The sequence below is a fragment of the Cyclopterus lumpus genome, chromosome 20 (genome assembly GCF_009769545.1).
Source record: "Cyclopterus lumpus isolate fCycLum1 chromosome 20, fCycLum1.pri, whole genome shotgun sequence".
In the NCBI taxonomy this organism is placed as follows: Eukaryota; Metazoa; Chordata; class Actinopteri; order Perciformes; family Cyclopteridae; genus Cyclopterus; species Cyclopterus lumpus.
This window is the reverse complement of record NC_046985.1, coordinates 1,165,001-1,189,690: the sequence shown is the minus strand read 5'-3', so window position 1 is coordinate 1,189,690 and position 24,690 is coordinate 1,165,001. Positions and strand designations below refer to the sequence as shown.

At 48.1% G+C, this 24,690-nt stretch overlaps 2 protein-coding genes across 2 annotated transcripts in view; one reads left to right on the top strand and one right to left on the bottom strand.

The window, feature by feature from the left end:
- Positions 1 to 1,009: 1,009 nt before the first annotated feature.
- Positions 1,010 to 24,690, bottom strand: part of dipk1c (divergent protein kinase domain 1C) — a 25,516-nt gene continuing 1,835 nt past the window's right edge. Inside the window, exons 3-10 of the mRNA XM_034560117.1 lie at positions 21,733 to 22,007; positions 7,053 to 7,256; positions 6,925 to 6,978; positions 4,682 to 4,857; positions 4,026 to 4,308; positions 3,763 to 3,927; positions 3,017 to 3,091; positions 1,010 to 1,804 (exon numbers count right to left, since the gene is read on the bottom strand). Coding sequence (XP_034416008.1) covers positions 1,592 to 1,804; positions 3,017 to 3,091; positions 3,763 to 3,927; positions 4,026 to 4,308; positions 4,682 to 4,857; positions 6,925 to 6,978; positions 7,053 to 7,256; positions 21,733 to 21,948 — 1,386 coding nt within the window. The 5' untranslated portion in view covers positions 21,949 to 22,007 and the 3' untranslated portion in view covers positions 1,010 to 1,591. The remainder of the gene's footprint in view (positions 1,805 to 3,016; positions 3,092 to 3,762; positions 3,928 to 4,025; positions 4,309 to 4,681; positions 4,858 to 6,924; positions 6,979 to 7,052; positions 7,257 to 21,732; positions 22,008 to 24,690) is intronic.
- LOC117749876 (glutenin, high molecular weight subunit DX5-like) overlaps positions 21,883 to 24,690 on the top strand; it is a 3,913-nt gene continuing 1,105 nt past the window's right edge. Inside the window, exons 1-2 of the mRNA XM_034560693.1 lie at positions 21,883 to 22,042; positions 23,057 to 24,690. The exon at positions 23,057 to 24,690 is cut by the window's right edge and continues 709 nt beyond it. Of these exons, the coding sequence (XP_034416584.1) occupies positions 23,414 to 24,690 (1,277 nt within the window). The 5' untranslated portion in view covers positions 21,883 to 22,042; positions 23,057 to 23,413. The remainder of the gene's footprint in view (positions 22,043 to 23,056) is intronic.

Sequence of the window (24,690 nt, the reverse complement as noted above, 5' to 3'; positions counted from 1 at the left end):
GCAACGCAGCATGAGCTCATTGTTGGAGACAATACCCAGAAGCCCCGGCTGAAGCAAAGGAAGCACTCTGGTGTTTTAAGTAACCCGATGCAGAGCTTTTGTGGTTCCTGCAGACTGTCGTCATGGAGATGGAAGCATTGGACGGTCGCCAGGCCGGGTTCCTCACTTTGTAAATCATTTCCATGAAACACTTTGTTTCTTGGCCACTCTGAGGCCTCTGAAGTACACAAGTACAGTTTCCTAGTTTACAGCTTGTTGTAGTACGAAACTCCCTCTCAGGGTTCTTTCTTTTAATCTTTAGGGAGCAACGAGACAAAGTACAACATCATACAACGTCATACAACATCATACAACATCATACAACATCATACAACGTCATACAACATCATACAACGTCATACAACATCATACAAACTGGAGTTTCAGGAAGTGGTCCCAATAAAACCTGGCTGAAGTCTTGTTTATAAATTGCTCCTGTTGAATGTTAGTATAATATATATAAACAGCTACGTGTAAAACTTTGACAAAGCACGTGAACTTCCTGTTTTATATTTCCTCTCCAGCCCTGAGGGTCAGTCCCTGAGAGGATATGAGATTCCTCCATGTTTTGTTAATGGAAGCTTTAGTTCATATTTAGAATTCTGTTCTGACATGTTGTGTCTCCCTCTTCCTCTTCCTCTTCCTCGTCTTACTTTTCCTCTGAATTTCTGCAGAAACCCTGAAACCGGATCTGCCAGGACGTCAACGTCTGCAGGAGATCCACAGTTAGGTTCCTGAAACATAAACAATCCTCCCGCTGTATCGTGAAGTCGCTCATCACCTCAGCGGCCAGCTGTCAGGAGGCCACTCCTCCTCTGGGCTCCTGTCAGAGGAACCCAAAGCAGCAGCAGCTGAGTGTAGAGGAGCAGCTGCTGGAGGTCTGGCCTTTACTACGAGAACAAATCCTAAACACTGCTCTCTAGTACTGTGAGAAAGGTACTCACAGCAGACAGTAGAAGTACTCTGTGAGAGGAAAGGTACTCACAGTAGAAGTACTCTGTGAGAGGAAATGTACTCACAGCAGACAGTAGAAGTACTGAATCGTTAACTTTAGAAGTTTCTACTTAATCCTGAAAGGACAAAACCACGAGAACCACGAGTCACTCAATTACTGACTGACATCATTTACTTCATCGTACACGTTCATGTACACACAAACCCTCTGAGGGGATCCAGAACATTGTCCTCTTATGAGGCCGGGTCCTGGTCAACCAAACAGTGTGTCGAGCTCCACTCTCCTGGTTCCAGTCTCTCAGTCCGGGTTCCAGTTGGTCCCAAAGGTGTTGGACAAGGTGAGGTCCGGTTCTTCCACACTGGAAGAATCGTTTGTTTACCTAAGAAGCCATATATGACATATTCATAGTTGATGTTTGATCAGATATAGTCTTGAATGAGTCCTGTTGGATCTGGATTCTGGTCCTGATGGATTCTGGTATGGATTTACTGGTTTTCTCCAGGAAGGTCAGTGGACTCCAGGATGAGCTTCTCAACAGGGATCACCTCTGTTTCCGGTGGAAGCCCACGAGTCCCCGACAGTCTTCTCTTCACCTGCTCAGAAGTTCAGCGCAGTGTGGGCGTGACCTTTCTCATCCCAGGCCCCGCCTCCTTCACCAGAGGCCCCTCCCTCTTGGAGGAGGCGGGTCAGGATGCTGAGGAGGCGCTGATGGACGCCCCTACCTTGACCTGCCTCTCCTCTTCCATCCTCCCTCTCCTCCACACCTCCGTCTGTTTCTGAGCACTCCTGCACCGCTCGCTGCAGCTCCACCTGGTGAGACACAAACATCCAACTGTCACCCAGGAGACCGCTGTTCATGTCGCTGGCTCAGGTTACTGGAGTTCTGTTGCACTCAAATAGTTGGGTCTGTGGGTGGATAGGTAGGTAGCTGGGTGGATGGATTGATAGAGAGAGAGATGGATGGATAGGTAGGTAGGTAGCTGGGTGGATAGGTAGGTAGGTAGCTGGGTTGATGGATTGATAGAGAGAGAGATGGATGGATAGGTAGGTAGGTAGGTAGCTGGGTGGATAGGTAGGTAGCTAGGTTGATGGGTAGGTAGGTAGCTGGGTGGATGGATTGATAGAGAGAGAGATGGATGGATAGGTAGGTAGGTAGCTGGGTGGATAGGTAGGTAGGTAGCTGGGTTGATGGATTGATAGAGAGAGAGATGGATGGATAGGTAGGTAGGTAGGTAGCTGGGTGGATAGGTAGGTAGCTAGGTTGATGGGTAGGTAGGTAGCTGGGTGGATAGGTAGGTAGGTAGCTGGGTGGATAGGTAGGTAGGTAGCTGGGTGGATAGGTAGGTAGGTAGCTGGGTTGATGGGTAGGTAGGTAGGTAGCTAGGTTGATGGGTAGGTAGGTAGGTAGGTAGGTAGGTAGCTGGGTTGATGGGTAGGTAGGTAGGTAGCTGGGTGGATAGGTAGGTAGGTAGCTGGGTGGATAGGTAGGTAGGTAGCTGGGTGGATAGGTAGGTAGGTAGCTAGGTTGATGGGTAGGTAGGTAGCTGGGTGGATAGGTAGGTAGGTAGCTGGGTGGATAGGTAGATAGCTAGGTTGATGGGTAGGTAGGTAGCTGGGTGGATAGGTAGGTAGGTAGCTGGGTGGATAGGTAGGTAGGTAGCTAGGTTGATGGGTAGGTAGGTAGCTGGGTGGATAGGTAGGTAGGTAGGTAGCTGGGTTGATAGGTAGGTAGGTGGGTGGATAGGTAGGTAGGTAGGTAGGTAGCTGGGTTTATATGTAGGTATGTGGGTGGATAGGTAGGTAGGTAGCTGGGTGGATAGGTAGGTAGGTAGATGGGTGGATAGGTAGGTAGGTAGCTGGGTGGATAGGTAGGTAGGTAGATGGGTAGGTAGCTGGGTTGATGGATGGATGGATAGAGAGAGATGGATGGATAGGTAGGTAGATGGGTAGGTAGGTAGGTAGCTGGGTGGATAGGTAGGTAGGTGGCTATAATTATAGGAGTAAAAAAAAATATAAACTAACCTGCAGAGGGAGACCTGCTTTGGCTCCGAGCAGCGTGGGAGAAAACCACGACCGGAAGATCTTCTCACAAATCACCTGAAGAAGAAGAAGATGAGAGAGGAGACAAGAGGAGGAAACAGGAAAGGGGAACGGAGAGAGAAAAGGAAAGGGGAAAATAAGGAAATTAAAATAAGAGATCATAATGAAAAGCCTCCCCGCCCGGTGACTTCTCCGCCCGGTGACCTCCCCGCCCGGTGACCTCTCTGCCCGGTGACCTCTCGGCCCGGTGACCTCTCGGCCCAGTGACTTCTCCGCCCAGTGACCTCTCTGCCCGGTAACCTCTCCGCCCGGTGACTTCTCCGCCCGGTGACCTCCCCGCCCGGTGACCTCTCGGCCCGGTCACCTCTCGGCCCAGTGACTTCTCCGCCCGGTGACCTCTCTGCCCGGTAACCTCTCCGCCCGGTGACTTCTCCGCCCGGTGACCTCCCCGCCCGGTGACCTCTCGGCCCGGTCACCTCTCGGCCCAGTGACTTCTCCGCCCGGTGACCTCTCTGCCCGGTAACCTCTCCGCCCGGTGACTTCTCCGCCCGGTGACCTCCCCGCCCGGTGACCTCTCTGCCCGGTAACCTCTCCGCCCGGTGACTTCTCCGCCCGGTGACCTCCCCGCCCGGTGACCTCCCCGCCCGGTGACCTCTCCGCCCGGTGACCTCTAGGCCCGGTGACCTCCCCGCCCGGTGACCTCTCCGCCCGGTGACCTCTCCGCTCACCTGCAGGTTGCTGTTCCGCCGGCGGGCGCTGCACCTGCGCTGGTTCAGGTTGCAGCTGGACGAGCAGTCGAAGAAGTTGCAGTCGTCGTCGCTGCTGCAGTTCTGGTCCAGGATGTCCCTCATCTTGGGCTCGAAGAACGCCATGTCCACGTCAATGGCCACCACCTGAAAAGGTGTACATATATATGTATATGTATTTATATGTATATATACTGTACATATACATATAGTTATTTATATATATATATATATATACGACTCACCGTGAGGTCTTTCCTGATGGCGAAGTTCTCCGGCTTGATGTCACACAGGTGCAGCTTGTGGGTGAAGTCGTGGTCAAAGTGCTTCACCATGTGCAGGAAGCTGAGCGCGATGCGGTGCACCTTCTCCCTGGCGCTCCAGCGGCCCCGGGCCCCAGAGCCCGCCTCCTCCAGGGAGAAGATGTTCTGGTCCCAGGCGTGGCCGGCGGAGAGGTACTCCACAGCGTAGAAGTGGCCGCAGGAGCCCAGCACCTTGGCCACGTGGGTGCTGAGGTCCTGCAGGACCCTGGAGGGCAGAGGAGGGACGGTGGAGGTGTATGAGGTCAAAGGTCAACGGTCAGTTTCTATCTAGAAGCTAACTCGAACCATGTACAACCTTTTCATGTTCTAAGGGTGCAAACAAGAACCCACCCAGAGAGTTCTACAGAGAACCCTTTTATATTACAATGGTGTCATCTAGAACCCACCCAGGGGGTTCTACAGAGAACCCTTTTATATTAAGTTATTCTTTCCAAAAAAATTATTAATAGAACCCCTCGGTCTTACAAAGAACCCTTGAAAAACCTTCATACAGGGGTTCTTCAGAAACCAAAGGTTCTGGGTTGAAGCTCAGCCCTTAATGAAGAACCCATATTCATGGTTCTCTGAACTAGTCCTACCGGAGGAAGGTGTACTCCTCCTGCTGCAGCAGAGACCAGAGGGAGGCCAGCTCCTCCCGGGAGTAGATCTTATCTGGGCTCTTCAGCTTCTTGCCCCACAGTCTGGCCAGAGAGACGTTACTTCCTCCTCCTCCTTCGTCCTCGTCTTCCTCAGCCAACCCCAGAGAGTTCCGTACCTGAGACCAGACAGACCATTGTTCTTCTAGTCACATGACATCTATTGTTCTTCTAGTCACATTACATCTATTGTCCTTCTAGTCACATTACATCTATTGTTCTTCTAGTCACATGACATCTATTGTTCTTCTAGTCACATGACATATATTGTTCTTCTAGTCACATAACATCTATTGTCCTTCTAGTCACATGACATCTATTGTCTTTCTAGTCACATTACATCTATTGTTCTTCTAGTCACATGACATCTATTGTCCTTCTAGTCACATGACATATATTGTCCTTCTAGTCACATGACATCTATTGTCCTTCTAGTCACATTACATATATTGTTCTTCTAGTCACATGACATCTATTGTTCTTCTAGTCACATGACATCTATTGTCCTTCTAGTCACATGACATATTGTTCTTCTTGTCACATGACATCTATTGTCCTTCTAGTCACATGACATATATTGTCCTTCTAGTCACATGACATCTATTGTCCTTCTAGTCACATTACATATATTGTTCTTCTAGTCACATGACATCTATTGTTCTTCTAGTCACATGACATCTATTGTCCTTCTAGTCACATTACATATATTGTTCTTCTAGTCACATGACATCTATTGTCCTTCTAGTCACATGACATATTGTTCTTCTTGTCACATGACATCTATTGTTCTTCTAGTCACATGACATCTATTGTCCTTCTAGTCACATGACATATTGTTCTTCTTGTCACATGACATCTATTGTCCTTCTAGTCACATGACATTTATTGTTCTTCTAGTCACATTACATCTATTGTCCTTCTAGTCACATGACATATTGTTCTTCTTGTCACATGACATCTATTGTCCTTCTAGTCACATGACATTTATTGTTCTTCTAGTCACATGACATCTATTGTCCTTCTAGTCACATGACATATTGTTCTTCTAGTCACATGACATCTATTGTCCTTCTAGTCACATGACATATTGTTCTTCTAGTCACATGACATCTATTGTTCTTCTAGTCACATGACATCTATTGTCCTTCTAGTCACATGACATCTATTGTCCTTCTAGTCACATTACATATATTGTTCTTCTAGTCACATGGCATATATTGTTCTTCTAGTCACATGACATATTGTTCTTCTAGTCACATGACATCTATTGTCCTTCTAGTCACATGACATCTATTGTCCTTCTAGTCACATGACATATTGTTCTTCTAGTCACATGACATCTATTGTCCTTCTAGTCACATGACATGTATTGTTCTTCTAGTCACATGACATATTGTTCTTCTAGTCACATAACATATATTGTTCTTCTAGTCACATAACATCTATTGTTCTTCTAGTCACATAACATATATTGTTCTTCTAGTCACATGACATATTGTTCTTCTAGTCACATAACATATATTGTTCTTCTAGTCACATTACATCTATTGTCCTTCTAGTCACATGACATCTATTGTCCTTCTAGTCACATGACATATTGTTCTTATAGTCACATAACATATATTGTTCTTCTAGTCACATAACATCTATTGTTCTTCTAGTCACATGACATATTGTTCTTCTAGTCACATGACATCTATTGTTCTTCTAGTCACATGACATATTGTTCTTCTAGTCATATAACATCTATTGTTCTTCTAGTCACATGACATATTGTTCTTCTAGTCACATGACATCTATTGTTCTTCTAGTCACATGACATATTGTTCTTCTAGTCATATAACATCTATTGTTCTTCTAGTCACATAACATATTGTTCTTCTAGTCACATGACATATTGTTCTTCTAGTCATATAACATCTATTGTTCTTCTAGTCACATGACATATTGTTCTTCTAGTCACATGACATATTGTTCTTCTAGTCACATGACATCCTCTGTTGCTCTCTCTGAGCTTTCTGCCTTTTTTCCCCCTGAATGTTTTTTTGTGGGAGTTTTTCCTGATCTGATGTGAGGTCAAAGGTCAGAGCATGTCGCATGTGTACAAATTGTAAAGAGAGTTTATGATTTTAAAAAGCATTGAATTTATGTTTCTTTGCACATGTTCATGTTTTGTGTCGACTTACTTCCAGAGTGGCGTAGAAAACCACATCGAGCGGCGAGAGCTCCTCTGCTGTGTCCTGTCAGAGAGAAGCACTGTAAGTTATTGGCTCTCTTTAGCCCCTCCCCCCCGATCACCAGTCATAAACCTCACCTGGTAGTCCAGTATTCCCAGTGGCTCGTACGAGGAGAAGTTCTCCAATTTGGACTTGAGGATGACGGGGTTTCCTCTCCAGCGCGCCTCGACCACCTTCTTCCCGTTCTCGTAGTAGAGGCAGCGCTTGTACTCGACGAGGCCGAGCACGCACAGGTCCTCACACATGTCGCCCGTCACCGAGCCCTCGCCGAACTCCAGGCACTGTGGGGGGGGGGGTGGGGGTCACATACCTCAGTACTGGACGGCCCAGGCACAGCTCGGCCACCACTCTGTGAACCTTTTCAATGCCCAGAAGGCTCAGAGTTTAGGACTCGAGTGTCTTGAGAAACAATGTCTTCTTTCCACCTCTCTGCGTTTATTAAATCTATTCAAGTATCACATTTGACCTTTCAGTTCTCTTTTAAAAAATGATGACTACGTTTTCTAAATTATTGCTCTTCTCTGTAAAGTCCGCCAGTAGAAGAGTAGAAGATGTCCAACCGGACGCACGAGAAGCTTGGCCAGCCAACCGTCTGGTGAGCTAACGTGCTAACGTGCTAACTCCCCCATGCTTTGATGCCACTCTGGTGACCGAAAACCAGATATCAGTGTCCTTGTCTTTGAACCTCTCACCAAAAATATGACAAAGCATTAAAAACAAGTTGCAGAGTTTCTTTATTGACAGAGTTGAGCTGAAGTTGAGCAGCAGCAGCTGAACACTGTTTATTTACCGTGAAGACTTTTTAATAAAGGGAGGAGGTGTGAGAGCTCATCCTCCGACTCTCATCCCAACACACTGACTGCAGGGGGAGCCTCCCATTGGAGGTCAAGGGGAACAATGGGAACAATGGGAGTGATGGACGGACTCCTCGTCTCATCCTCACTGTCGACTTCATGGTTACGTTTACAACTCAAACGCAATAAGATGTCTGAGATAACTTTGACGATTAGGTGCAAATCCAAAATGAATGCAAATAGTTTAAGTTCTGTGAAAAAAAAAAAAAAAGTTATGACTTTTATATTGAAATTGAGTGCAACTTATTTTTCTCTGTAAATTTTTCTCATGTCTCCTCATGTCTCCTTGTCTTCTCATGTCTCCTCATGTCTCCTTGTCTTCTCATGTCTCCTCATGTCTCCTCATGTCTCCATGTCTCCTCATGTCTCCTCATGTCTCCTCATGTCTCCTCATGTCTCCTCATGTCTCCTCATGTCTTCTCATGTCTTCTCATGTCTCCTCATGTCTCCTCATGTCTCCTTGTCTTCTCATGTCTCCTCATGTCTCCTCATGTCTCCTCATGTCTCCTTGTCTCCTCATGTCTCCTCATGTCTCCTCACGTCTCCTTGTCTTCTCATGTCTCCTCATGTCTCCTTGTCTCCTCATGTCTCATTGTCTTCTCATGTCTCCTCATATCTCCTCATGTCTCCTTGTCTTCTCATGTCTCCTCATGTCTCCTCATGTCTCCATGTCTCCATGTCTCCTCATGTCTCCTCATGTCTCCTTGTCTTCTCATGTCTCCTCATGTCTCCTCATGTCTCCATGTCTCCTCATGTCTCCTCATGTCTCCTTGTCTTCTCATGTCTCCTCATGTCTCCTCATGTCTCCATGTCTCCTCATGTCTCCTCATGTCTCCTTGTCTTCTCTTGTCTTCTCATGTCTCCTCATGTCTCCTCATGTCTCCTTGTCTCCTCATATCTCCTCATGTCTCCTTGTCTTATGTCTCCTCATGTCTCCTTGTCTCCTCATGTCTCCTCATGTCTCCTCATGTCTCATTGTCTTCTCATGTCTCCTCATGTCTCCTTGTCTCCTCATGTCTCATTGTCTTCTCATGTCTCCTCATATCTCCTCATGTCTCCTTGTCTTCTCATGTCTCCTCATGTCTCCTCATGTCTCCATGTCTCCATGTCTCCTCATGTCTCCTCATGTCTCCTTGTCTTCTCATGTCTCCTCATGTCTCCTCATGTCTCCATGTCTCCTCATGTCTCCTCATGTCTCCTTGTCTTCTCATGTCTCCTCATGTCTCCTCATGTCTCCTTGTCTTCTCTTGTCTCCTCATGTCTCCTCATGTCTCCTCACGTCTCCTTGTCTTCTCATGTCTCCTCATGTCTCCTCATGTCTCCTTGTCTCCTCATATCTCCTCATGTCTCCTTGTCTTATGTCTCCTCATGTCTCCTTGTCTTCTCATGTCTCCTCATGTCTCCTCATGTCTCCATGTCTCCTCATGTCTCCTTGTCTTCTCATGTCTCCTCATGTCTCCATGTCTCCTCATGTCTCCTTGTCTTCTCTTGTCTCCTCATGTCTCCTCATGTCTCCTCACGTCTCCTTGTCTTCTCATGTCTCCTCATGTCTCCTCATGTCTCCTTGTCTCCTCATATCTCCTCATGTCTCCTTGTCTTATGTCTCCTCATGTCTCCTTGTCTCCTCATGTCTCCTTGTCTCCTCATGTCTCCTCATGTCTCATTGTCTTCTCATGTCTCCTCATGTCTCCTTGTCTCCTCATGTCTCCTCATGTCTCCTTGTCTTCTCATGTCTCCTCATGTCTCCTTGTCTCCTCATATCTCCTCATGTCTCCTTGTCTTCTCATGTCTCCTTGTCTTCTCATGTCTCCTCATGTCTCCTTGTCTCCTCATGTCTCCTCACGTCTCCTTGTCTTCTCATGTCTCCTCATATCTCCTCATGTCTCCTTGTCTCCTCATGTCTCCTCATGTCTCCTCATGTCTCCTTGTCTTCTCTTGTCTTCTCTTGTCTCCTCATGTCTCCTCATGTCTCCCCACGTCTCCTTGTCTTCTCATGTCTCCTCATGTCTCCTTGTCTTCTCATGTCTCCTCATGTCTCCATATCTCCTCATGTATCCTTGTCTTCTCTTGTCTTCTCTTGTCTCCTCATGTCTCCTCATGTCTCCTCACGTCTCCTTGTCTTCTCATGTCTCCTCATGTCTCCTTGTCTCCTCATGTCTCCTTGTCTTCTCATGTCTTCTCATGTCTCCTTGTCTCCTCATGTCTCCTTGTCTCCTCATGTCTCCTCATGTCTCCTTGTCTTCTCATGTCTCCTCATGTCTCCTCATGTCTCCTCATGTCTCCTTGTCTCCTCATGTCTCCTCATGTCTCCTTGTCTTCTCATGTCTCCTTGTCTTCTCATGTCTCCTCATGTCTCCTTGTCTCCTCATGTCTCCTTGTCTGCTCATGTCTCCTTGTCTTCTCTTGTCTCCTCATGTCTCCTCTTGTCTCCTTGTCTTCTTGTCTTCTCATGTCTCCTGTCTCCTCATGTCTCCTCCTGTCTCCTTGTCTTCTCCTGTCTCCTCATGCCTCCTCATGTCTCCTTGTCTCCTCATGTCTCCTCATGTCTCCTCCTGTCTTCTCATGTCTCCTCATGTCTCCTCATGTCTCCTTGTCTCCTCATGTCTCCACATGTCTCCTCCTGTCTTCTCATGTCTCCTCATGTCTCCTCATGTCTCCTCCTGTCTTCTCATGTCTCCTCCTGTCTTCTTGTCTTCTCATGTCTCCTGTCTCCTTGTCTCCTCATGTCTCCTTGTCTCCTCATGTCTTCGTTCAACTTTTCTTTCAAATGTCCTTCTTTCCTTCCTCTTTATTTCATTGTCCTGTTCTTTCATTCTTCCTTTTAGTTTTCCTACTTTCCTTGTCTTCACCTATTTTTCCAGGTTTTGTCTTTCAGTAACTTCCCTCCTCTCCTTCTTCCTTGCCTCCTTTCCTTTGTTTCCTCCTCCGTGCCCATTGTCTCTGAGCTCAGTAACAATGTGAATGCAGTACTATGTTGTGAGTACTATGATGTACTAATACTTTAACTCCATGAATAACGTGACTCCTCGAGGAGTGAAAGCCGAGCTGCTTGAGGGAGAAAGGAGGTCTTTGTTGTGGGTCACATTCCTTCACGTAGGACTGAACGAGGACATTAAAGACCTGCAAGACATTCCTGAGGGCCAAGGCGCTCCACGGCTGCAGGTTTCACCAATCATCACTTTCACAAACTACTGGAGGAGTCCCTGCTGTCCTCACGTCTCCTCATGTCTCCTAATGTCTCCTAATGTCTCCTATTGTCTCCTAATGTCTCCTCACATCTCCTAATGTCTCCTAATGTCTCCTCACGTCTCCTAATGACTCCTAATGTCTCCTATTGTCTCCTAATGTCTCCTCACATCTCCTAATGTCTCCTAATGTCTCCTCACGTCTCCTATTGTCTCCTAATGTCTCCTAATGTCTCCTCACGTCTCCTAATGTCTCCTAAAGTCTCCTAATGTCTCCTCACGTCTCCTAATGTCTCCTCACATCTCCTAATGTCTCCTAATGTCTCCTCACATCTCCTAATGTCTCCTAATGTCTCCTCACGTCTCCTATTGTCTCCTCATGTCTCCTAATGTCTCCTCACGTCTCCTAATGTCTCCTCACATCTCCTAATGTCTCCTAATGTCTCCTCACATCTCCTAATGTCTCCTCACGTCTCCTATTGTCTCCTCACATCTCCTAATGTCTCCTCATCTCCTAATGTCTCCTCATCTCCTAATGTCTCCTCACATCTCCTAATGTCTCCTAATGTCTCCTCACGTCTCCTAATGTCTCCTCACATCTCCTAATGTCTCCTAATGTCTCCTCACGTCTCCTATTGTCTCCTCATGTCTCCTCACATCTCCTAATGTCTCCTCATCTCCTAATGTCTCCTCACATCTCCTAATGTCTCCTAATGTCTCCTAATGTCTCCACACGTCTCCTAATGTCTCCTAATGTCTCCTCACGTCTCCTCATGTCTCCTAATGTCTCCTCACGTCTCCTAATGTCTCCTCACATCTCCTAATGTCTCCTAATGTCTCCTCACGTCTCCTATTGTCTCCTCATGTCTCCTCACATCTCCTAATGTCTCCTCATCTCCTAATGTCTCCTCACATCTCCTAATGTCTCCTAATGTCTCCTCACGTCTCCTAATGTCTCCTCACATCTCCTAATGTCTCCTAATGTCTCCTCACATCTCCTAATGTCTCCTAATGTCTCCTCACGTCTCCTAATGTCTCCTCACATCTCCTAATGTCTCCTAATGTCTCCTCACGTCTCCTATTGTCTCCTCATGTCTCCTCACATCTCCTAATGTCTCCTCATCTCCTAATGTCTCCTCACATCTCCTAATGTCTCCTAATGTCTCCTAATGTCTCCACACGTCTCCTAATGTCTCCTAATGTCTCCTCACGTCTCCTAATGTCTCCTCACATCTCCTAATGTCTCCTAATGTCTCCTCACGTCTCCTATTGTCTCCTCATGTCTCCTCACATCTCCTAATGTCTCCTCACGTCTCCTAATGTCTCCACACGTCTCCTAATGTCTCCTAATGTCTCCTAATGTCTCCTCACGTCTCCTAATGTCTCCACACGTCTCCTAATGTCTCCTAATGTCTCCTCACGTCTCCTAATGTCTCCACACGTCTCCTAATGTCTCCTAATGTCTCCACACGTCTCCTCATGTCTCCACATGTCTCCTCCTGTCTTCTCATGTCTCCTCATGTCTCCTCATGTCTCCTAATGTCTCCTAATGTCTGCTATTGTCTCCTAATGTCTCCTCACATCTCCTAATGTCTCCTAATGTCTCCTCACGTCTCCTAATGACTCCTAATGTCTCCTATTGTCTCCTAATGTCTCCTCACATCTCCTAATGTCTCCTAATGTCTCCTCACGTCTCCTATTGTCTCCTAATGTCTCCTAATGTCTCCTCACGTCTCCTCATGTCTCCTCACGTCTCCTAATGTCTCCTAATGTCTCCTCACGTCTCCTAATGTCTCCTCACATCTCCTAATGTCTCCTCACATCTCCTAATGTCTCCTCACATCTCCTAATGTCTCCTAATGTCTCCTCACGTCTCCTATTGTCTCCTCATGTCTCCTAATGTCTCCTCACATCTCCTAATGTCTCCTCATCTCCTAATGTCTCCTCACATCTCCTAATGTCTCCTAATGTCTCCTCACATCTCCTAATGTCTCCTCACGTCTCCTATTGTCTCCTCACATCTCCTAATGTCTCCTCATCTCCTAATGTCTCCTCATCTCCTAATGTCTCCTCACATCTCCTAATGTCTCCTAATGTCTCCTCACGTCTCCTAATGTCTCCTCACATCTCCTAATGTCTCCTAATGTCTCCTCACGTCTCCTATTGTCTCCTCATGTCTCCTCACATCTCCTAATGTCTCCTCATCTCCTAATGTCTCCTCACATCTCCTAATGTCTCCTAATGTCTCCTAATGTCTCCTCACGTCTCCTAATGTCTCCACACGTCTCCTAATGTCTCCTAATGTCTCCTCATGTCTCCTAATGTCTCCTCACGTCTCCTAATGTCTCCTAATGTCTCCTCACGTCTCCACACGTCTCCTCACGTCTCCTAATGTCTCCACACGTCTCCTAATGTCTCCTCACGTCTCCTAATGTCTCCACACGTCTCCTAATGTCTCCTAATGTCTCCTCACGTCTCCTAATGTCTCCTCACGTCTCCTAATGTCTCCTAATGTCTCCTCACGTCTCCACACGTCTCCTCACGTCTCCTAATGTCTCCACACGTCTCCTAATGTCTCCTCACGTCTCCTAATGTCTCCTCACGTCTCCTATTGTCTCCTCACGTCTCCTAATGTCTCCTAATGTCTCCTCACGTCTCCTAATGTCTCCTAATGTCTCCTAATGTCTCCTAACATCTCCTCACATCTCCTAATGTCTCCTAATGTCTCCTCACGTCTCCTATTGTCTCCTAATGTCTCCACACGTCTCCTAATGTCTCCTAATGTCTCCACACGTCTCCTCACGTCTCCTCACGTCTCCTAATGTCTCCTCACGTCTCTTAATGTCTCCTATTGTCTCCTAATGTCTCCTCACATCTCCTCACATCTCCTAATGTCTCCTAATGCCTCCTCACGTCTCCTATTGTCTCCTAACGTCTCCTAATGTCTCCTCACGTCTCCTAATGTCTCCTAATGTCTCCTCACGTCTCCTAATGTCTCCTCACATCTCCTAATGTCTCCTCACGTCTCCTAATGTCTCCTCACATCTCCTAATGTCTCCTCACATCTCCTAATGTCTCCTAATGTCTCCTCACGTCTCCTATTGTCTCCTCATGTCTCCTAATGTCTCCTCACATCTCCTAATGTCTCCTAATGTCTCCTCACATCTCCTAATGTCTCCTAATGTCTCCTCACATCTCCTAATGTCTCCTCACGTCTCCTATTGTCTCCTCACATCTCCTAATGTCTCCTCATCTCCTAATGTCTCCTCATCTCCTAATGTCTCCTCACATCTCCTAATGTCTCCTAATGTCTCCTCACGTCTCCTAATGTCTCCACACGTCTCCTAATGTCTCCTAATGTCTCCTCACGTCTCCTAATGTCTCCACACGTTTCCTAATGTCTCCTAATGTCTCCTCACGTCTCCTAATGTCTCCACACGTCTCCTAATGTCTCCTAATGTCTCCTCACGTCTCCTAATGTCTCCACACGTCTCCTAATGTCTCCTCACGTCTCCTAATGTCTCCTAATGTCTCCTCACGTCTCCTAATGTCTCCACACGTCTCCTAATGTCTCCTCACGTCTCCTAATGTCTCCACACGTCTCCTAATGTCTCCTAATGTCTCCTCACGTCTCCTAATGTCTCCTCACATCTCCTAATGTCTCCTAATGTCTCCTCACGTCTCCTATTGTCTCCTCATGTCTCCTCACATCTCCTAATGTCTCCTCATCTCCTAATGTCTCCTCACATCTCCTAATGTCTCCTAATGTCTCCTAATGTCTCCACACGTCTCCTAATGTCTCCTAATGTCTCCTCACGTCTCCTCATGTCTCCTAATGTCTCCTCACGTCTCCTAATGTCTCCTCACATCTCCTAATGTCTCCTAATGTCTCCTCACGTCTCCTATTGTCTCCTCATGTCTCCTCACATCTCCTAATGTCTCCTCATCTCCTAATGTCTCCTCACATCTCCTAATGTCTCCTAATGTCTCCTAATGTCTCCACACGTCTCCTAATGTCTCCTAATGTCTCCTCACGTCTCCTAATGTCTCCTCACATCTCCTAATGTCTCCTAATGTCTCCTCACGTCTCCTATTGTCTCCTCATGTCTCCTCACATCTCCTAATGTCTCCTCACGTCTCCTAATGTCTCCACACGTCTCCTAATGTCTCCTAATGTCTCCTAATGTCTCCTCACGTCTCCTAATGTCTCCACACGTCTCCTAATGTCTCCTAATGTCTCCTCACGTCTCCTAATGTCTCCACACGTCTCCTAATGTCTCCTAATGTCTCCACACGTCTCCTCATGTCTCCTCATGTCTCCTCCTGTCTTCTCATGTCTCCTCATGTCTCCTCATGCCTCCTCATGTTTCCTTGTCTCCTCATGTCTCCTCATGTCTCCTTGTCTCCTCATGTCTCCACATGTCTCCTCCTGTCTTCTCATGTCTCCTCATGTCTCCTCATGTCTCCTAATGTCTCCTAATGTCTGCTATTGTCTCCTAATGTCTCCTCACATCTCCTAATGTCTCCTAATGTCTCCTCACGTCTCCTAATGTCTCCTCACGTCTCCTAATGACTCCTAATGTCTCCTATTGTCTCCTAATGTCTCCTCACATCTCCTAATGTCTCCTAATGTCTCCTCACGTCTCCTATTGTCTCCTAATGTCTCCTAATGTCTCCTCACGTCTCCTAATGTCTCCTCACGTCTCCTAATGTCTCCTCACATCTCCTAATGTCTCCTCACATCTCCTAATGTCTCCTCACATCTCCTAATGTCTCCTAATGTCTCCTCACGTCTCCTATTGTCTCCTCATGTCTCCTAATGTCTCCTCACATCTCCTAATGTCTCCTCATCTCCTAATGTCTCCTCATCTCCTAATGTCTCCTCACATCTCCTAATGTCTCCTAATGTCTCCTCACATCTCCTAATGTCTCCTCACGTCTCCTATTGTCTCCTCACATCTCCTAATGTCTCCTCATCTCCTAATGTCTCCTCATCTCCTAATGTCTCCTCACATCTCCTAATGTCTCCTAATGTCTCCTCACGTCTCCTAATGTCTCCTCACATCTCCTAATGTCTCCTAATGTCTCCTCACGTCTCCTATTGTCTCCTCATGTCTCCTCACATCTCCTAATGTCTCCTCATCTCCTAATGTCTCCTCACATCTCCTAATGTCTCCTAATGTCTCCTCACGTCTCCTAATGTCTCCACACGTCTCCTAATGTCTCCTAATGTCTCCTCACGTCTCCTAATGTCTCCTCACGTCTCCTAATGTCTCCTAATGTCTCCTCACGTCTCCACACGTCTCCTCACGTCTCCTAATGTCTCCACACGTCTCCTAATGTCTCCTCACGTCTCCTAATGTCTCCACACGTCTCCTAATGTCTCCTCACGTCTCCTAATGTCTCCTCACGTCTCCTAATGTCTCCTAATGTCTCCTCACGTCTCCACACGTCTCCTCACGTCTCCACACGTCTCCTAATGTCTCCTCACGTCTCCTAATGTCTCCTCACGTCTCCTATTGTCTCCTCACGTCTCCTAATGTCTCCTAATGTCTCCTCACGTCTCTTAATGTCTCCTAATGTCTCCTAATGTCTCCTCACATCTCCTCACATCTCCTAATGTCTCCTAATGTCTCCTCACGTCTCCTATTGTCTCCTAATGTCTCCACACGTCTCCTAATGTCTCCTAATGTCTCCACACATCTCCTCACGTCTCCTCACGTCTCCTAATGTCTCCTCACGTCTCTTAATGTCTCCTATTGTCTCCTAATGTCTCCTCACATCTCCTCACATCTCCTAATGTCTCCTAATGCCTCCTCACGTCTCCTATTGTCTCCTAACGTCTCCTAATGTCTCCTCACGTCTCCTAATGTCTCCTAATGTCTCCTCACGTCTCCTAATGTCTCCTCACATCTCCTAATGTCTCCTAATGTCTCCTCACGTCTCCTAATGTCTCCTCACATCTCCTAATGTCTCCTCACATCTCCTAATGTCTCCTAATGTCTCCTCACGTCTCCTATTGTCTCCTCATGTCTCCTAATGTCTCCTCACATCTCTCACATCTCCTAATGTCTCCTAATGTCTCCTCACATCTCCTAATGTCTCCTAATGTCTCCTCACATCTCCTAATGTCTCCTCACGTCTCCTATTGTCTCCTCACATCTCCTAATGTCTCCTCATCTCCTAATGTCTCCTCATCTCCTAATGTCTCCTCACATCTCCTAATGTCTCCTAATGTCTCCTCACGTCTCCTAATGTCTCCACACGTCTCCTAATGTCTCCTAATGTCTCCTCACGTCTCCTAATGTCTCCACACGTTTCCTAATGTCTCCTAATGTCTCCTCACGTCTCCTAATGTCTCCACACGTCTCCTAATGTCTCCTAATGTCTCCTCACGTCTCCTAATGTCTCCACACGTCTCCTAATGTCTCCACACGTCTCCTAATGTCTCCTCACGTCTCCTCACGTCTCCTAATGTCTCCACACGTCTCCTAATGTCTCCTCACGTCTCCTAATGTCTCCTAATGTCTCCTAACGTCTCCTCACGTCTCCTAATGTCTCCACACGTCTCCTAATGTCTCCTAATGTCTCCTCACGTCTCCTCCTGTCTCCACGTGTTTCCTCATGTCATCCCTTCAAAATAAAAGCGGTGGATGCTGTTTTTTTTAAAGAAGACTTTTAAAAGAAAATCTGATTAATTCTTTCTTTAAATGTCAAAGATAATTCTCGACTGTTTATTTATTTATTCAGACTGAACCTTTGAAAAGAAGACTTCCTGTTTGTGTTGCGTACTAAACGGAGAGGAAGACGCAGCTCGTGGAGTAAACAGTCCACGGATTCATCCCGGCTGACCGGAGGTCAAAGGTCGAGTGCAGCAACGCACAGCGTCCGAAGGTCAAACAGCCAGCAGAGGTCCTGATGTGCTGAGAACAATGGTGAGATCTCTAGAGCTCACACACACACACACACACACACACACACACAGACACACACACACACACACACACACACACACACAGGAAGTAGAGGCTGATCTCACAGACTCGCGTCGCCTATTTCTTTGCTCATGAACTCAGCAGGTGACCGGATCCATTTGAGGATCTATTATTATTATTATTATATATAATAATATTGATGCTCTATTATTATTATTATTATATATAATAATATTGATGATCTATGATTATATATTCAGTTCATCACTTCCTGTCTCTGCTGGTTGTGTTCATCACTTCCTGTCTCTGCTGGTCGTGTTCATCACTTCCTGTCTCTGGTGGTCGTGTACATCACTTCCTGTCTCTGGTGGTCGTGTTCATCACTTCCTGTCTCTGGTGGTCGTGTTCATCACTTCCTGTCTCTGCTGGTCGTGTTCATCACTTCCTGTCTCTGGTGGTCGTGTTCATCACTTCCTGTCTCTGCTGGTCGTGTTCATCACTTCCTGTCTCTGGTGGTCGTGTTCATCACTTCCTGTCTCTGCTGGTCGTGTTCATCACTTCCTGTCTCTGCTGGTCGTGTTCATCACTTCCTGTCTCTGCTGGTTGTGTTCATCACTTCCTGTCTCTGCTGGTCGTGTTCATCACTTCCTGTCTCTGCTGGTCGTGTTCATCACTTCCTGTCTCTGCTGGTCGTGTTCATCACTTCCTGTCTCTGGTGGTCGTGTTCATCACTTCCTGTCTCTGCTGGTCGTGTTCATCACTTCCTGTCTCTGCTGGTCGTGTTCATCACTTCCTGTCTCTGGTGGTCGTGTTCATCACTTCCTGTCTCTGGTGGTCGTGTTCATCACTTCCTGTCTCTGGTGGTCGTGTTCATCACTTCCTGTCTCTGCTGGTCGTGTTCATCACTTCCTGTCTCTGGTGGTCGTGTTCATCACTTCCTGTCTCTGGTGGTCGTGTTCATCACTTCCTGTCTCTGGTGGTCGTGTTCATCACTTCCTGTCTCTGGTGGTCGTGTTCATCACTTCCTGTCTCTGGTGGTCGTGTTCATCACTTCCTGTCTCTGGTGGTCGTGTTCATCACTTCCTGTCTCTGGTGGTCGTGTTCATCACTTCCTGTCTCTGCTGGTCGTGTTCATCACTTCCTGTCTCTGGTGGTCGTGTTCATCACTTCCTGTCTCTGCTGGTCGTGTTCATCACTTCCTGTCTCTGGTGGTCTTGCAGCCAGTTGGCTGATGAGCTCTTCATAAACCTGCTCTCTCACTTCTGTCCCCTAACATATAAAACCACCGGGCCATAAATAGGCAGAGGAAGGCCAGAGACCAGTAGGGACTACTGGGAGGCCATAAATAGACAGAGGAAGGCCAGAGACCAGTAGGGACTACTGGGAGGCCATAAATAGACAGAGGAAGGCCAGAGACCAGTAGGGACTACTGGGAGGCCATAAATAGACAGAGGAAGGCCAGAGACCAGTAGGGACTACTGGGAGGCCATAAATAGACAGAATAGCCAGAAACATACAGATTTCTGCCCTCCACAGACCACGAGATTAATCTGAAGCTTAAACACAGCTCAGTGTACCAGAGACTGAACCAGCACAGCCCAGTCCACTACCAGGGGCTGAGTCCACTACCAGGGACTGAGTCCACTACCAGGGGCTGAGTCCACTACCAGGGGCTGAGTCCACTACCAGAGACTGAGTCCACTATCAGGTACTGAGTCCACTATCAGGTACTGAGTCCATTACCAGGGACTGAGTCAGTCCACTACCAGAGACTGAGTCTACTACCAGGTACTGAGTCCATTACCAGGGACTGAGTCCACTACCAGAGACTGAATCCATTCCCAGGGACTGAGTCCACTACCAGGGACTGAGTCCACTACCAGAGACTGAAGCAGCACAGCCCAGTCCACTGCCAGAGACTGAGTCCACTACCAGGGACTGAGTCCACTACCAGAGACTGAGTCCACTACCAGGGACTGAGTCCACTACCAGAGACTGAGACACTACCAGGGACTGAGTCCACTACCAGAGACTGAGTCTACTATCAGGTACTGAGTCCATTACCAGGGACTGAGTCCACTACCAGAGACTGAGTCTACTACCAGGGACTGAGTCCATTACCAGAGACTGAGTCTACTACCAGGGGCTGAGTCCACTACCAGAGACTGAGTCTACTATCAGGTACTGAGTCCATTACCAGGGACTGAGTCCACTACCAGAGACTGAGTCTACTACCAGGGACTGAGTCCATTACCAGGGGCTGAGTCCACTACCAGAGACTGAGTCTACTACCAGGGACTGAGTCCACTACCAGAGACTGAGTCTACTACCAGGGGCTGAGTCCACAATCACTAGGTCCACAGAAGACCGTTGGACCCAGAACGATCTTATCTTAAATGATTGTATCATAACTTTTAACTCACCCTCAGGTATCCACAGGTACCCTCAGACGTCTCCAGGTGGTTTTTCACCTTTGCTCTCGACCCCTCGGTTAAGAACCCGAGATCTGTTTGATCTGCGTCTTCAAAAGGCCGTTTGACAGCTTTGAGGTCGGGGGGTCGGTCCCACAGGAAGTAGCTGCTCAGCTAGGACAACAGGCCTGAACCGGCAGCCGGTCTCCTCTCAGCTCTAGTCTGCAAAGCTCCGCGGCTTCAGAACAGATTTGCAGAAAGCTGTGGTTTGTTTGGGGGGGGGGGGGGGGTGTGGGGGGGAGGGGGGGGGGGGCTTCATGCATCTGTACCTCATTACCTCGAGAGCCGAAGCAGCTTCTGGAAACAACGTCTTGTTGTCTCCGTCAACGAGTTCCAGAAACATTTCAAACAACGTTTCTTCTGTTTGTTTCTTGTGTTTATTTAAGATTTCATCAGTTTCCACTTTGGATCGGTGAGAGGGTTCATATCGGGGGGGGGGGGGGGGGGCTGTGTTACTCTCACAACAACAACAACAACAACAACAACAACAACAACAACAGTGTTGCTGTATTGAAAAGTCCACGTTGTTTGTTCACTTTCAGTTAGCTAGCTAGAGCTTCTCTCATTAGCGGAAGCCTCTTTAGAAACCACTAACGAGGTCCAGAACGCACACACATGTAATTATGGATTTGTTTTCATTTGATTAATAAACTTATTGGGCACCAGAGCGACATCTTAAACCAGTATTTACTAAATGAACTCTGGGTAGAACCACTTCTCAAAGACCTTTGGTGATCCTCTGCTGACCTCTGCAGTACGACGAGGACAGATAAGAGCGAGAGAGGCCCACGGAGATAAAGGAGAGAGAGAGAGTCTCGTTATCAGTGTTTTTACCCACAGTGCACCAGGAGATAAGACGGCGGGCGTTCAGATGAGACCGTCAATATAATAAAGTCTCATTATAATAAAGAATATAATAATAATTATAAATCAAATTGATTTCCTTCTTTCTGTCCGCTCAAAAGTCTTCTGTTGCGTTCAAAGACCGTTTGACATCAGACAACTGTCACGTTGCATTGACGAGCTTTGATGTTAAAATGTTTTAAAAATATATTTAACTGAAATTCAACGACTGAAAACAAGAAAGTTAGAAAGTTTAGAGTCTAAATACTTATAGTTATTTATATATTTAGTCTTTTCTTTACGTTTTCTCGCTCATGAGTACAGTAATAAGTTATTTGGATGCAAAACCTTTTGTTTTCGTTGTGTAATGAAGTGAACACACTGAATCAGATCATATTATTATTATTATAATAACAGAATCCACACCTTCACCCAAAGGGTTCGTGGTCTAGGCAAGACCTCCACTCACCAGTCTCTGCAGGATGCTCTTGCTCTTGTCGTCGGTGCAGAAGTCCGACAGGATGCTCCTGTGGACCAGAACCAGGCCGTTGAGGAACAACCAGGACCCGAACCAGAGCAGAGCGAAGACCAGGGTGCCCCGCCGGGACCACAGACGGAGGCCCAGCCAGCGGAGCAGGCGCCGCCCGCGGCCCGCTGCACCCGGCACCGGAGCTCCGGGGAGCATGTCGGCACCGAGGGGCCCCGGGGCCCCCGGAGCCTGAAGCGTGGAGAAGGCTTCACACGCTGGAAAGAGATGAAGACTCCCGATTAGGACCGAAGTAAATACGTCTGAGTTCATGACGGAGCATAAGAGGACGATTAGACACCAGGTTTCCCGAATCTCCCATGATGCTTTGCAGTCAGTTAAGGTCGAATCCAAGATCCAAGAACTCGTGTTGAATAAAAGATATCGGCTCCATGAGAACTCAAAAGGAATAATTCAGGACCAAAGAGCGCGGCCCGTAATCGTCCAATCAGAGCGCGGCCCGTAATCGTCCAATCAGAGCGCGGCCCGTAATCGTCCAATCAGAGCGCGGCCCGTAATCGTCCAATCAGAGCGTGGCCGTAATCGTCCAATCAGAGCGCGACCCGTAATCGTCCAATCAGAGCGCGGCCCGTAATCGTCCAATCAGAGCGCGGCCCGTAATCGTCCAATCAGAGCGCGGCCCGTAATCGTCCAATCAGAGCGCGGCCCGTAATCGTCCAATCAGAGCGCGGCCCGTAATCGTCCAATCAGAGCGTGCCCGTAATCGTCCAATCAGAGCGCGGCCCGTAATCGTCCAATCAGAGCGCGGCGGCTTCTGCACCAGAAATATTTGGAAAATTGTGTCTTTTCATGTCATTTATTTTCCTCACGGCGAGTGTTGAGCAACAGGAAGTCGTGTGATGTGCAGTTTGGCGTCTGGACTCACACACTCCCTCGTGCACTCCCTCGTGCACTCCCTCGTGCACTCTCTCGTGCACTATCTCGTGGCCCTTAAATGATTCACCGAGAGAGAAACCGTGAAAACTTTTGACTGGAAAAAGTCAAAAGGAAGAAAGATGGAAAATCATTTTTAAATGAGAGAGTTTGTGATCTGTGAGGAGAGAAAGAGAGAAATTAAGTTTTAGACCTTTCAGCATTTTGAAATAATAACAATGAAATAATTAAAGGAGAACAGCAATTAACACTCAAAGTTCAGCTTTCATGTATTTTGAGAACTCGAGCTTCAAAGTCGTGTTGAAGTCTTGAAAAGAGACGACGGAACTTCTCAGGAGAGGAACGCTCTGATGTCCATGATCTCCTTTCACAGGTCGGGTTCTACAGAGAGCCTTGGAGACGGAGCTCTGGGTTCCAAACCACCAACTGGACAAACACCAGCAGACTTGTGTCCTGAAGGAGAGGAACCCAGCAGGAACCCCCACGTTTCCTGTTGATGGCACCGGCTGCAGCTGCTCTCCAACGGCTCCCAGGAGATGAAACTACATCAGCTGCCGGTGGTCCGAGCTCAGGGAGCGGATCCATGGTCTCTGTTTGGGAGTGTAGGGTTCCCTCCAGCTGGAGGACCCTCAGAGGGAACCCTGTGTCCAAGGGTGGAGGTCCAAACCAGGATCATCTCTGACCCTATCCAGCTGCTCTCAGCACCGAAACATGACCCGGTAGAAGTTTAATGATGCTGCAACCAGGGACCTACACCAGGGACCTCAACCAGGGACCTACACCAGGGACCTCAACCAGGGACCTACACCAGGGACCTCAACCAGGGACCTACACCAGGGACCTCAAACAGGGACCTACACCAGGGACCTCAAACAGGGACCTACACCAGGGACCTCAACCAGGGACCTACACCAGGGACCTCAACCAGGGACCTACACCAGGGACCTCAATCAGGGACCTACACCAGGGACCTCAAACAGGGACCTACACCAGGGACCTCCACCAGGGACCTACACCAGGGACCTCAAACAGGGACCTACACCAGGGACCTCCACCAGGGAACCTCAACCAGGGAACCTCAAACAGGGACGTACACCAGGGACCTCAAACAGGGACCTACACCAGGGACCTCAAACAGGGACCTCCACCAGGGACCTCCACCAGGGAACCTCAACCAGGGACCTACACCAGGGACCTCAACCAGGGACCTACACCAGGGACCTACACCAGGGACCTCAACCAGGGACCTACACCAGGGACCTCAACCAGGGACCTACACCAGGGACCTCAACCAGGGACCTACACCAGGGACCTCAACCAGGGACCTACACCAGGGACCTCAAACAGGGACCTACACCAGGGACCTCAAACAGGGACCTACACCAGGGACCTCCACCAGGGAACCTCAACCAGGGAACCTCAAACAGGGACGTACACCAGGGACCTCAAACAGGGACCTACACCAGGGACCTCAAACAGGGACCTCCACCAGGGACCTCCACCAGGGAACCTCAACCAGGGACCTCAAACAGGGACCTACACCAGGGACCTCAAACAGGGACCTCCACCAGGGACCTACACCAGGGACCTCAAACAGGGACCTACACCAGGGACCTCAAACAGGGACCTACACCAGGGAACCTCAACCAGGGACCTCCACCAGGGAACCTCCACCAGGGAACCTCAACCAGGGAACCTCCACCAGGGAACCTCCACCAGGGACCTACACCAGGGAACCTCCACCAGGGAACCTACACCAGGGAACCTCCACCAGGGACCTCAAACAGGGACCTACACCAGGGACCTCAAACAGGGACCTACACCAGGGACCTCAACAAGGGACCTACACCAGGGACCTCAAACAGGGACCTACACCAGGGACCTCCACCAGGGACCTCAAACAGGGACCTACACCAGGGACCTCAAACAGGGACCTACACCAGGGACCTCAAACAGGGACCTACACCAGGGACCTCAAACAGGGACCTCAACAAGGGACCTCCACCA